Source organism: Eurosta solidaginis, chromosome 3 (genome assembly GCF_040869045.1).
Source record: "Eurosta solidaginis isolate ZX-2024a chromosome 3, ASM4086904v1, whole genome shotgun sequence".
NCBI lineage: Eukaryota > Metazoa > Arthropoda > Insecta > Diptera > Tephritidae > Eurosta > Eurosta solidaginis.
In genome coordinates this window covers 194117607-194131695 of record NC_090321.1, presented here as the reverse complement: position 1 = coordinate 194131695, position 14089 = coordinate 194117607, and the positions used below count along the sequence as shown (strand labels likewise).

General features: G+C 37.9%; 1 protein-coding gene across 1 annotated transcript in view; it reads left to right on the top strand.

Annotated features, from left to right (window-relative positions):
* The first annotated feature begins 300 nt into the window (after window positions 1-300).
* The window catches only part of LOC137244837 (probable peptidoglycan muropeptide transporter SLC46), a 31627-nt gene continuing 17838 nt past the window's right edge, over window positions 301-14089 (top strand). Inside the window, exons 1-3 of the mRNA XM_067774437.1 lie at window positions 301-1246; window positions 1307-1419; window positions 11360-11510. Coding sequence (XP_067630538.1) covers window positions 946-1246; window positions 1307-1419; window positions 11360-11510 — 565 coding nt within the window. The 5' untranslated portion in view covers window positions 301-945. The remainder of the gene's footprint in view (window positions 1247-1306; window positions 1420-11359; window positions 11511-14089) is intronic.

Below are 14089 nucleotides of genomic sequence, written 5' to 3'. Positions count from 1 at the left end.
TTAGAATAAATAAGTTATGTATAATTAACTTCAAAAAAAGTTACAAATTTCGGAAGATCCAGGAAATTGAAAGAGTAGAGACACAAATTGTAAATATGAACTTTTCAAGTTTAATAAATGTAATAATTAGCTTCTTATCAAAGATGTTTTTCATAAATAGTCCATACATAATTGTTGTAGCAGTGCCACACACACATGACCACACATATCTTTCGTGCTCACTGTGAATTTCAGCGTATGTGTATGAATTTACAATGTTCGCGAACGAGAAGAGAGAAAGAACAACTTTAGGTAAAACGAACTAAAAGAACAAATAGAATCGAAATCGAAGATCTAGTTCACTTGTTCAGTTGAGAGACCCGGTCAATTGAACAGGTTCAGAACGAAACGGCCCAACTCTAATATCGGGCTAAAGAAGGAGTTAATCAGCTGTATAATTTCCCCGTATTTCGTGCTACTTCTTGACATTTGATGGACCGCAAATAACAAAAATGACGCAAATATTATTGTAAATTGCAAAATAATTCTAATTTTATTTATCAAAGTGCAAATAACACAAGAAAACTTAGCATTGGCGTGTTGGTACAACTATTATATTCTTAGCGCAATTCGTGATTTGGAGTCTTTACGCCGTCATCCGACGTTTTGTTTTTATTAGCAATAAGCGCAAATCTAATAAACGATAACAGACAGTCACGGCAGTAATTCATCAAAGCTCTTCTCAGCTGCTTTGTTGGTAAAGCGAAAGGGCATGCAAGCGCTTAGTGAAAACAAAATGAAAATATCTGCATAATAACAAAGAGATTATATCAGTATTTGAGTGCTCAAAAACAACAAAAACCCAGTGACTAATAGCATTCAATTGTTAGCGACGTAGATCAGTTCCGATCGAATGATATAACAACAATTAAATCTCGCTTTTCATTTCTGTGATATTGCAAAAAAATGAATTCGGGTCAAGAAGTCTTATACGACCCTGAAGTGGCAGAAAATTCTGCTCAGGTATACGAAGCAAGCTCGATAATTGGGAGTGGTGGTAGTGTGAGAAACATTGGCGGCACACCGTCTACCACAACCGCACAAAACAGTGAAACCAGCAGTAATCATAGTGACGACACGGACAGTAAAAATGATGTCCGAATTGGATTAAGTGACAATGATGCAGCACATATTAGTTCACATCAGAAGCGTTGGTTCATTTTGGAGCCTGCAGTGTTTTTAGTTTTCCTTGCTATGTACTTATCAGGTAAAGCAAATAATTTATTATTATATTATATAAAATAAGTCAATTTAATTTCTATTTAAGGGGCGGTTTATCAAAACCAAGTTTTATACCAAACTTGCATTGCTGTGTACAAATACAATGAGAGTGATTGCCAGCCGCTATTGGGTGTTAGCAGAGAAACGAAAGAAGCGCAAGTATGTGAACTCAGCATATTTATGATTTATTGTGTCAGACTGTTACAAATTTAAATAACTTGACATAATTCTGTATAATCTAGGGCCAAAATCGTTGTTGTTGTTGTTGTAGCAATGTTTCGCCCCACCTAATAGCTGCGACCGATCACAAATTGTCGTCAATATCCTCTAACGGGAGTCCAAGGAAACTTGCTGTTTCGACAGGGGTATACATTTTGTATGTCGGGGTTGATTCTGGATATGTAAGAGTTTAACCTGTAACAGCATCCAGAACGAAGTTGAGCTAGAGTGACTCGCATTTCCCTGGGGAGTATGCGTTTCTCTTCCGCAAGTTTTGGGTACTGTTCCCTGAGTACTGGATTCACCGGGCAATTCCCGGCATAAAGGTCCGACGCCTGTTTGTGGAGTTCACCAAGGCCCTGCTTGTGTTTTTTTGCTTCATACGCCCGAATCGTGTTTTACGATCACGTATCGAAAAATAATTCCACTCAGACGATAAATATGAATCCGTCGTACTATTCTTAAAAGTGATAATAACTTTTGGATTTAATAAGTACTCGTAGTCACTTATTAATATATGCCGTCAATCCGATTAAGCATTTCAGATTCTTCGGGTAGAACACTACAGACGCTATTTTTGGACAAGCTGCTTGCCCCAAAAAATTTGCATTGAAAAACGTAATAGAACTAAACATCACGATTGAAGAAACAACCTGGCAAGCATTTTCAGCTCATTTAGTGATCGAATGGTACGATTACTGAGTGAGTAGTATCGATACTTTTCCAGAAAATACTCAAGTATTTCGTACTCTATACTTTTTTCTAAGTACTGAATAAAGTATCGATACTTTGCCTCGATACTTTTCGCCTATAATTTATCAAGTGCCGATGGTCTACATGTTTAGGATCAACAAAGTTCAGTCCATTGACACTATAACTTGATCATAAATTGAGATCCTCGACGATGTGGTGAAAGCTCAGCATTTAACTTTAACCAACTTTTTGATAATGGGGGAGTGGGTGACAACTTCTGAATATGGCGGTAAAAGATAAGTATGTGTGTATTGTCCAAAATCACTAGCTGCAACAAAATTATGAAAAGCAGTTAACTCCATAAAATGTCAATACATTTTAACTTGTCATGCTGTTACAGCATCGTCGACGATATATTGGGTTTGAAAATGTTCGAAATCAGATTATATCCACGCCTACTTTCAAAATGGGAAAAAGGAACAATACTTTAACAAACACTGCTGAGGTTGTGAAACTTGATGAGTGGTAAAAAAGTTATAGTGTACAAAACAAATTTGTAAAGGCAGAAAAAAATTTGCAAGTTTTGCAAACCGTTAATCAAAAACCGTTGATATCACTTTGCAAAATAAACAAATACATTTAAGGCGCGATAACCTCCGAAGAAATTTTAGGCCGAGCTTCTCTTCCAATTTGCGTCGTGCTCCTTTCTAATTTTTTCTACAAATTGGGGGGACGGGACCTACTCGTTTTATGCTGACTCCTAACGGCATCTTCAAGGTATATGAGTTTTCACTGAGAACTTTTCATGGCAGAAATATCCTCGGAGTGCTTGTCAAACACTGCCGAGGGGCGGTAGGCGGAGCACACTACCATCACACCACGGCGGCCACTTTGCAATATGGCGGAAATATGGTCCTTGGTATTATATGTAGATCGGATCAAAAACGGATAAGGTCCACGTCTACTTTGAAGAAATGGGCTTACAGTTTTAATCTTAACAAAAATACATATATGGTACGTAACAATATTTTCAAAAGAGACAGACTTATCAAAAGCTTTTGATACAGTTAACCACGGCACGTTACTGCAACGTGCCCCCTTTCCTTCCAGTCTCAAAAGATGGACCGCAAACTATCCGTCTGGTCGGCAGACATCGGTGCAATTCAGGAGAGAAGCATTTAAGCCCAGAGGAATTAAACAAGGTGGTGTTCTATCGCCGCGCTATTGTTTAACTTACACCTATCGAAGTTACCTTCGCCACCAAAAGGAATTACCAGTGTTACGCCCCCCAGCGGGTTAGGGGGGTCAGAATATACCCGCGGTAGGTATGCCTGTCGTAAGAGGCGACTAAAATACCAGATTCAAGGGGCTGTGTAGCGCAACCTTGCAGGTTGCCAGCGCAACATATAGCTTCTCCAAACCCAATTGTCAACCTCACTTATCCGCGGCGAATCCTGTTTCACTAACAGACGAGGCTCTGGCGACCCTAAGCTCCTTATGGAACTTGGGTCTGGGGAGGGAGGGGATGGCCTGAAGGTTTAATGTGGCCACATAAATCGTTCCCGAGATGGTCGGGCCAGCACCTTAATGGTGCTGTGGTACCGGAGCGTACCGGATCTGTATCCGGCAAAGGACTATCACATCGATAACACTCCCTAAAGCCTTCGGGGAGCAACCTTATCGCTACAACAACAACAACATCAACAGCAACCAGTGTTACGCCGATGACGGCACGATAATGGCTACAGGCCCTGGCCCACCCATCGAAAATGTCGACCATATTGAACATCCACGTCGATGGCATTGCGTTACCGACTACCAAAAATTCTAGGTGTGACGCTCTATCAGGATCTACATTTTGGCGAGCATGCATTAGCAGTTGTACCTAGAATCCAGAGCCGTTACAAAATTCTCAAATCTCTTGCGGGCAGCATTTGGGGTAAAGATAAGGAGATGCTCATTATCACTTATAAAGCAATTGGCAGGCCGCTTGCATGCTACGCGTCCCAAATATGGTCACCGAGCCCAACGGTTACTCACTGGAAGAAAATACAGGCCTGCCTAAACACCGCTCTCAGAACCGACACGGGCTGTCTTCTTATGTCCCCAGAGCACCACCTACATAGTGAGGCGAGAGTACTCCCCTTTAGGGAAAGAAACGAAATGCTGAACAAACGGTTTCGGTTCAATATACAGAAACCTTGGCATCCCAACAGACATCTTATTAAAGCGCCCCCCAGGGTCTTAAGAAATTATCTTCCCAAGCAGTATGAGGAAATATACCACCTGAGATCTCAGCCGTATCTAGAAGAAGAAAACAAAAAGGTCCTCAGAGAAATCTACAAACAGGCATCGGACCTTTATGTCAGGAATTGCCCGGTGAATCCAGTACTCAAAGAAAAGTACCCAAAACGTGTGGAAGAGGAACGCATACTCCCCAGGGAAACGCGTGTCACTCTTGCTCAACTTCGTTCTGGATACTGTAACAGGTTAAACTCTTACCTAAACAGAATCAACCCCGACTTACATAATTTATATCCTGCTTGCCATGTGTCGCCACATGACAACAACCATCTTTTCAATTTCAATGTGGAACCAACGCCCCTAACACCCTTTCCTCTCTGATCCATCCCTCTTGAAACTGCACGTTTCCTTGGACTCCCGTTAAAGGATATTGATGACAATTTGTGAGTGGCTGATCAGAAATCGTTTAAACATTTAATGTTCGCGACGTTTCTCCTTAAATGTGTATATAATTTTCGGTTTTGACCAAACTTAAACTTCCTTGTTTTAATTCAAAACATACGATCACATTTTAAACAAAGTGTCTTCAACTTGTATCAAGTATACTCGATACCTTTTACTGAGTATGAGTAGAAGCATCGATACTTTGATCCGAGTATTTTATATGAGTACCGGTATCGATATTTTTTCTAAAAGTTCTATCACTAGGTAACGACGTTAACTTTTTAAAATTATGAGCAATCCGTTGCAGTTGCACTGTAGTACGAGGGAATGTAATCTCGGTGCAAATTTATACAATAATTCTTGCGAGTAGCTATTGTAGACTAACGATCAGTTTTCTGTCTTTTAAGTATGACAAAGTCAAGCAGTAGAGTTGATCCCAATCGTTCCATAAATAAACAAATAACTAAATATAACTAGGAGAGTTTGCCAAGCCACTGTAGTGGGGCCTTGGACCCTGGATCTTTGGCGTGTAGGCGAACACGCTGCCGCCACACCATGTTGTTGTTGTTGTTGTTGTAGCAGTGCTTCGGCCCATCCAATAGGTGCGACCAATCACAAATCGTCTTCAATGTCTCTAACGGGAGTCCAAGGAAACTTGCTGCTTCAACTGGGGTGGATCATAATGAGAGGGGTGTTAGAGGCATTGGTTCCACATTACAATTGAAGAGATGGTTGGTGTCATGTTGGGACACATTGCAAGTAGGACATACATTTTGTATGTCGGGGTTGATTCTCGATAGGTAAGAGTTTAACCTGTTACAGTACCCAGATCGAAGTTGAGCTAGAGGGACGCGCGTTTTCCTAGGGAGAGTGCGTTCCTCCTCTGTTAGTTCTGGGTATTATTCTTTGAGTACAGGATTCACCGGGCAGTTCTTGGCATAGAGGTCCGACGCCTAATTGTGGATTTCACTGAGGACCTGCTTGTGTTTTTTGGCTTCATACGGCTGAGTTCTCAGGTGCCGTATTTCCTCATAATGCTTACGGAGATGACTCCTTAAGCCCCTTGGCAGTGTAAGCTTATCGATATGATTACGTGATACGTCGGTCGGTTCATACAATAACAAACAAATCTCTAGTTATTTTGAATGAATTTTGAGGACCAACAGTACGCTGGAACATATTTCAAAATCATAAAGAATAAAAATGTCGAATTGGTTTTCAAAATAATTAATACAGCGATTACGTTCAATCACTCGTTCACCTACATACATATATGGCACTAAACCATAGAGGTGAAAAATTTGATAATAAGAAATCAACTTCATTATTGAAATAATTTTTCAATGCCACCAGTTAGTTTACGTTACCATTCGATATGTACTGCACACTTTTCGATTTATGGTGAAAAGCAGTGCAAAATATCATTTCGGAAACTTGCAAACAATAATGCAAACAATATCCGAAATATATTTTGATTCTTTCGATCCTTATTTCATTTGTAAAATACTTTTCAGAAAGGCTTCTTAATGAAGTCGGCGCTTTCAGTGAAAAAAGCTTTGATATGTTTCCTTGCGTTCACGAAATTACGAATTTATACTCGGAAAATTTTTAAATCATATCCATACCACGACGCTTTTAATTAACTTGGTATATACTAATTATAAAATATTGATATATAGCTAACATTACGATGGTAGTTACTTAAAATTAGGATAACATTTATCTAGAAATGAATTTTGCTGAAATTCTGAAATGTGTTGCTGAATATCAGAAACGTTAAGCAGAAACCAAAATAAAATCTAAAAATCCCTGGAACATTAATCAGAAAACTTTTACTTACTCAAATTTTCTACCTTCATGATTTTGTACCATATCATCGTGCCGAATACGAATCAAATAGTACGATCACCAATGTTATAATCCGAAAACCATATTGTAACGAATTTTGGGTAATTCCTGAAATGTATGCACCTTCTACTAACGTTCGAATCGCTAAACTGTCGAATAAATAACTCCAATATTCAGTATTGCAAACTGGTCTTTATTTAGATTACTTTGGGAGTACTTCACAATTATACTTCACTGCACAACTAATAGCGTGTTTAAATCAAACTGATTACTCATTCCTCAGCTTGTGCTGCTTTTATACTCTCGGTTTTCTCGTTCATCTATTTCTCCTAAGGTCTAGTCATTTCGCGAACAGTTCGAGAACAATTGTATCTCATGCTTGGTTACCAGCTATATACATATATATTTGTAGTTTAGGCGTTTCTTATAGCCATATGCGTGTGTATGTCTCTTAAAGTTAAACAATGCATTTCTTCAGTTTCTTAGTAGTAGTAATTTTTTTTTAGTCATAAGCCACCTTTTCATAGAACGGGTCACATATGTTTAGATGATGGGTCATACTATCACGGATTCTATAATTTAATATTAGAATTGCTTGAGTGAAGACTCTTTTCAGAGGTCAACGTTAAAGATATATACAAGTGTTCGTGATTGGGACCGAGAAATTACCTGAAATAATGGCTACAAGTACCTTTTAGAATCATAATTAATAGCTTGACAGATATTTACCGTTTGAGTGAAATTAGTTTTCGATACGTGATCGTATAACACGATACGGAATTGGAATTGGGATGTTTTATATGTTGTATATTCACTGTTTTGCTGTACTCGCAGCTACTTTCGTTAATTTTGAAGAAGAATTTCTAAAACTTCGCATATCTGCCGAACAAGATCATACCGATCCTCTGCATAAAAAAGTTTTGGGAACTCCAATCACCTTCCTTATGGAATCCTGGACTCAATAGAGTTAATCTGTTTTTTGCCCAAAAATTCTAATTTGTCGTTTTGGGAGTCTTAACGTTTTAGTCTCCATTCACTTTTTTGAAGAATTAAAAGATATATTGTAATTTCTACCTTCGATGGTTAATAAAACAGCAGAAACGTCCGGTTTAATTATCTTAATACTTTATTCTTCAGCCGTCAATCCAATCATAAACCGGATGTCCACCATCTTCTCTTTTCTTCCTTTACAGTGATGTATTTTTGCTCATTCTATTAATTAGTTGACATGGTTGCATTTATGATTTCACAACTCGGCCAGCCTGAAACTGTATCGACCTCGATACATTATCTTAATTTCTATTTTTACTTTCATACATTTCTTAATCTGATACAATTCGCTATTTGTGTTCAGAGTTACAGCTCGCACTGTATTGACCTTGATACATTATAACTTAATTTCAATCTTCACTATCGTACACTTCTTAATCTAATACCTAATCTAAATCTAATACAATTCGCTATTTGTGTTCAGAGTTACCGCTCGGCCAATCTGACACTGTAATCGACCTCGATACAGTATAACTTAATGTATGAACGGCGGTGATGGCAGTGGCGGCAGAGCAGACGGTAGCGGCAGTGGTAGAGGCAGTTAGAATGGCAGTGGCGGCAGTATGAACGGCGGTAACAGCAATGGCGGCAGAGGACTCAGTAGAAACGGCAGCGTTTATCTCAATCATTTCGTCCGGAATGTTCTCCAATATATTTGTGTTCGGAGTGGTATTCATCGTATTTGCGGAGCTATTATCTCCCACGCCAATTATATTTTGCAGTAATCTGCGTAATTGTATAATGTTGGCAGTAGGAGGAAATCCACATTATTTTCAGTTAAAACTTTAATAATGCCTTCTCGAGCATCCATTTTACAAAATAGTTGTTTATAATAGTGCGCGAGGTTCGTAACACACCTGAGATGTAATTTCTACCTTCGATGGTTAACAAAACAGCAGAAACGTCCGGATTAATTATCTTAATACTTTATTCTTCAGCCGTCAATCCAATCATAAACCGGAAGTCCACCATCTTCTCTTTTCTTCCTTTAAATAAATAACAAAAAAAAAAATGGAAGGCGCGATAACCTCCGAAGAGATCTAAGGCCGAGCTTTTCTTCCAATTTGCGTCGTGCACCTCTTGATTTTCCCTACAAATTGGCCGGACGGGAAATGTTTTATGCCGACTCCGAACGGCATATGCGAGGCAGATGAGTTTTCACTGACAGCTTTTCATGGCAGAAACACACCCGGAGCGCTTGCCAAGCACTGCCGAGGGGCGACCCCGCTTAGAAAAATTTTCTTCTAATTGAGAAACCTTATTTCTAAAATTTTGATGTTGCTTTGCCCGGGGTGCGAACCCAGGGCATACGGTGTGATAGGCGGAGCACGCTACCATCACACCACGGTGGCATTTTCTTCATTTACAGTCATGTATTTTTGCTTATTCTATTAATTAGTTGACATGGTTGCATTTATGATTTTACAATATATTTATAGAAGATGTTATATGGTGGAAATGAGAGCCCAAACAGTATCAAATCCAACCGTCTCCATATAAAGGGCTTTGTTGTGATTATGATATTCAGTTTTAGTTCTCTGAGACTATACTTGTTAGTAAGTTTTCGTGGAAACTCCTTGTGGAAGACAGAGGAAAGATAACGCTTGCAACTGCAACAAGGCTTAATGTATCGGGGCAGCTTGAGTTCAGGTCGTATAGCCACAGCAGTATATCGCCATTAAATATAGCGCGAAGGACTACATGGTCCCACACCTGAGCTTCAAAAGAGATATTGCTGCCACAATAGAGCCGGAGGGCAAGCATGAGAAAACGGCAGAACATTACATACACGTGTATACCTATGTTTCCATATTAATGGAAGCGGTCGGGTCTGTTGTTAACAGTGTCGATCCAGAAATAAGTAGACCACACAGGCTGCCAGATCGCTGCAATGTCTTTCAGGCGGAAATTGTAGCCGTGAAGAAAGTATAAGAATTTCTAGAGGAAGTTTGCTTAAGCTGCAATCTCGTCAATATATATTTATATTGATAGTTAATAGATAATTTGAGTATTTATTTGCATAAATACGAGTTTTATGGTCAGTACACGTTAGACTGGGTCGATTTATTAACCGATATCGCGCCATCGATTTTTCGATAGGATTTGGGCTCAGGAAAAAAAGTTCCACTACGCATACGCAAAAAAATAATTTTCGAACCTGCGCAATTTCATTTTTTTACTTTTTTCGACTTTGATTTTTAAGGTTTTTTTATGACCTACTAAAAAAATGTCTTTTGATTGTAAAATTTTCATGTATACCCTGTCCGCATATGAAATTTTTTTTAGTAGATCATGAAAAAAACCTTAAAAATCTAAGTCAAAAAAAGTCAAATAAATGAAATTTCGCAGGCTCGAAAATTATTTTTTTGGGTATGCGTAGTGGAACTTTTTTTCCTGAGCCCAAATCCTATCGAAAAATCGATGGCGCGATATCGGTTAACTTTCGTTCATACAAATCCACCCACCCTAGTACACATACTCGTGCTATTGGGTAATTCTCAAGGTCGTTGACATTTTTATATCCAAATTTATAAAAATGTAATATATAATTGTATTATACTTAATTCTTTATAAGGTTTGCAAATTTGTATGAGTCTGTGCGCTGCTAGTACTGCAATGAGTAACGCCTTTGTTCCACGTTTTGATTGAACTTTAGTAAAATGGGTCAGTTACAAATGAGTATAAAATGCATTATTTCAAATGACTTCTATACATGTTTATATAAACCATACATACATGTTTATATTATACATGTATATATTGTATTCCGCCTTTTTGCTGCTCCCTTTCCTTCCTTTCCTTTTTACACAATTTTGTACATATTTCCTTTATCGTCAGCTTAGAGGGCAAATCTGCTAAGGGAACTTATATTTCCAAAACGGACTTTTTGATGCAGTTTACTGTAACAGAGCAACCTGCCACAACAGTAACAGCAAATATTGGCCTCAATAAAAAGGTTTTCACTCTTAACCGACGGACGGGTTTTAATTCCAAATTGTGTGGAATATTTTTAGGCTCCTCAACAGATCTTGATCGGTGACATTGGATTTTATAGCACCGCGTTTAATAGCAATGTTCCGCTGCTCATCATTGTATCTACATACATTATTTATATGTATTTTTGATTTCTATAATATCAATAAAAGAAGAGGAAATTTTTATAGCAATATGAGCCTGTCCCGTTAATCAAAATTCATAAAATTTATTTCTTAATATTGGCCTCTCTGAGAGGAAATCTTTATTTCACTGACAGATAGCAAAAAAAACTCATACATATTTATAAAGTTGAAAAGTTATTTGTTGGTCGATTTGTATGTCTTCTTACATAACAGAAATTATTAGACCTTTTTTAATTGGTTTAGAATTATCTGTAAGCTCTCTGATATGAAAAATAGTACAGTAAACATTTGTGGATAATATATGTATGTACAGTTATTTACTACGCATAGACTTCACGTAAATATTTAAAGGGCAGTAAGGGCTTATATTTAATGAGAACATCTGCTTTCATGAAAACAGGTTCATGATTCATAAATATAAAAAAAAAAACAATGCTTTTTGTGGCTCTCTATAAATTTATCGTTTTTTCCACTATTTACAGGAAATTGAAACACGCGTTCAGCCGTATGTAGCTCGTATTCTAATGGCGCGTTCTCTTTTGGAGAGCATCATCCCAGCTTTTGTTAGTTTGTTTGTTGGGCCATGGTCGGATAAATTTGGCCGTCGTCCCATCATTCTTGCCACTTATACAGGTAAGGTTAATAACTAGCGAATATATGTTTTTTATAAACTTTTTGTTTGTTATACTTTTTTTTTTATTATTATCAATATGAAATTTCGGACGGGTAGATATCCAGATGTTCGCCTATCTAAAAGGATGTAATGACAATATTTTGTTGAAAAGGCGGAGTCGCAGTTCCCCTCCCCAGTTAAGCGTCGCAATCCCCCCGGGCTTGCCAAAATGGCTGGATAAATTTTTTTTTTGAAATTTGGCTCACTCTATTTCGAAATAATTTGAATATTCTATCTAAGATCATTTTGTGATTTCGGGAACATTTCCAGACTATAGTTGAGAGAGTAACTTCGGTGTTATTTCAAGATTGATTTCGGGACTATTTTGGTACCGCTTCAGGATTGTTCTTCGAATAATTTCGGGACAGATTCGGTATAATTTCGCACTATTTCATGCTTATTTTCGGGATCGGGATCTTTAGGCTCTGTCCAGTATTTTATTCCGGATCATTTTGAGATTGTTCTGGACTATCTCGAAAACGTTCCTTAATGGTTTTTGAGAAGCTTTCGGGATCGGGCTTAGATAATTTCGGAACTATTTTGAAATTTTTAAGTTATTAACTCCGCATCATTTAGTATTTTACACGTAATCAATTGGGATTATTTCGGGAATTTTATGACAATCCGAAGGTTCTGTTAAAAGGTGCTTCTCTCGGAGCACACTTGACCCATATCCCGCAAAGAACTATCCATATATTACAGCAACAAAATTCAAAATCATCAATACTTAGCCCTTATTAATATTTTTTCATTGACAAAAAAGTACTCGCCCTGAAAATTTCGACAAGTGCTGCTGGAATGATGGCTCTGGCGCATATATGTACATACATATGCGCCTAGTATAAGCATGTTTCTATTATATTTTTCCTCAAATGCGTTCATTCCAATTTTAGTACCTCGTTATCATATTAAGTGTTAGCAGACTCGACTGCAATCTATTAAGCTTGTCAAGTTGTATAAACAAAACAAAGCAAACCCTGCAAGTTTACTTATTATTTATTAATTAGCAATCAGACCATGACAATATAAAGTTAATTACTTTTTTAATGCATGCATGTATTAATGCAATCAACACAGATTTGAATCTGAATCCGTATACGTTGTGCGTACGAAATATCGCACATTTTCGAAGTCGAATGAAAGTTTTTAGGGCCCCATTCAGCAACTACAAAATTTTGTCTATAATACAACGTGTTCCGAGTTCTAATCAATTTTGAAAAAATCGCGGTATCACTCACCTGTCACTGCCAAAGAGCATCCCAGACTTCTTCAGGTACATTCAAGAATAATTTCGGGACGATTTCGGGTTTATCTCGGACCGTTTGGGGATTGTGTTCCGAACACATAATTTTGAAATCATTCCAGGAACGTTTTAAGGATTATTTTGTTGTTTTTAGGAATCATCACGGAACTGTGTTTTAGGATTATTTGGACTATTTCGGAACTGTTTTTGGAATCATTTTGATACTATTCTGGAACAATTTCAGAACACTGCTATTTGCGGATAGTTTCTAAATTGTATTGAGAATCTTTTCGACACATTTCCAGGTTGCTCAAATTTTAAAGACCTTTTCGGGACAATTTGGTGGAACTTCGGGATAGTTTTCGGGATAATATAACAACCATTTGGAGATTGGTTAAGGTTTTGTAATGAACCTCATGAGAGTGTTTTCAAGATAATTTCGGGCTCAATTAAAGCAACCTTCGGTGAATCTTTCGGGATAGTTTCGGGGCTATCTTCGGTTCATTTTATGACTATCTCCGTAACGTTTCAGAATTGATTTTAATATCGTTGTCGACTGAGATATCATTTTGGGACTTTTTCGGAACAGTTTTCGATAGTATATTGAGATTGCTTCTGGAAAGAGTTATAATTGTGCGTATATTCGACCTAGGCCAATAATATTTGGTCAATATTTCGTACAAGTACATTCATTTGTTCCTGAGGATGGTTTCAGATTGGAACCCAAATATCGACCAAAAAATTAAGTATCTAATACCATACTGGCGGCCACCGTGATGTGATGATAGCGTGCTCCGCCTACCACACCGTATGCCTTGGGTTCACACCCCGGGCAAAGCAACATCAAAATTTTAGAAATAAGGTTTTTCAATTAGAAGAAAATTTGTCTAAACGGGGTCGCCCCTCGGCAGTGTTTGGCAAGCGCTCCGAGTGTATTTCTGCCATGAAAAGCTCTCAGTGAAAACTCATCTACCTTGCAGATGCCGTTCGGAGTCGGCATAAAACATGTAGGTCCCGTCCGGCCAATTTGTAGGGAAAATCAAGAGGTGCACGACGCAAATTGGAAGATAAGTTCGGCCTTAGATCTCTTCGAAGGTTATCGCGCCTTACATTTTTTTTTTGTTTTTTTTTTTTAATACCATAAAAATAAATGGTGTTTTATTCTCTTCATGCACACAGCGAAAAGACCCCCTAAAATGCCCTCTAAAGCAGAACTGAGTTTAGCGGATTTCTCTATGATTTTTTTCCAATAAGATGCCCGTCTTATTATGACTGGATATCTCTTTTTATTAAAAA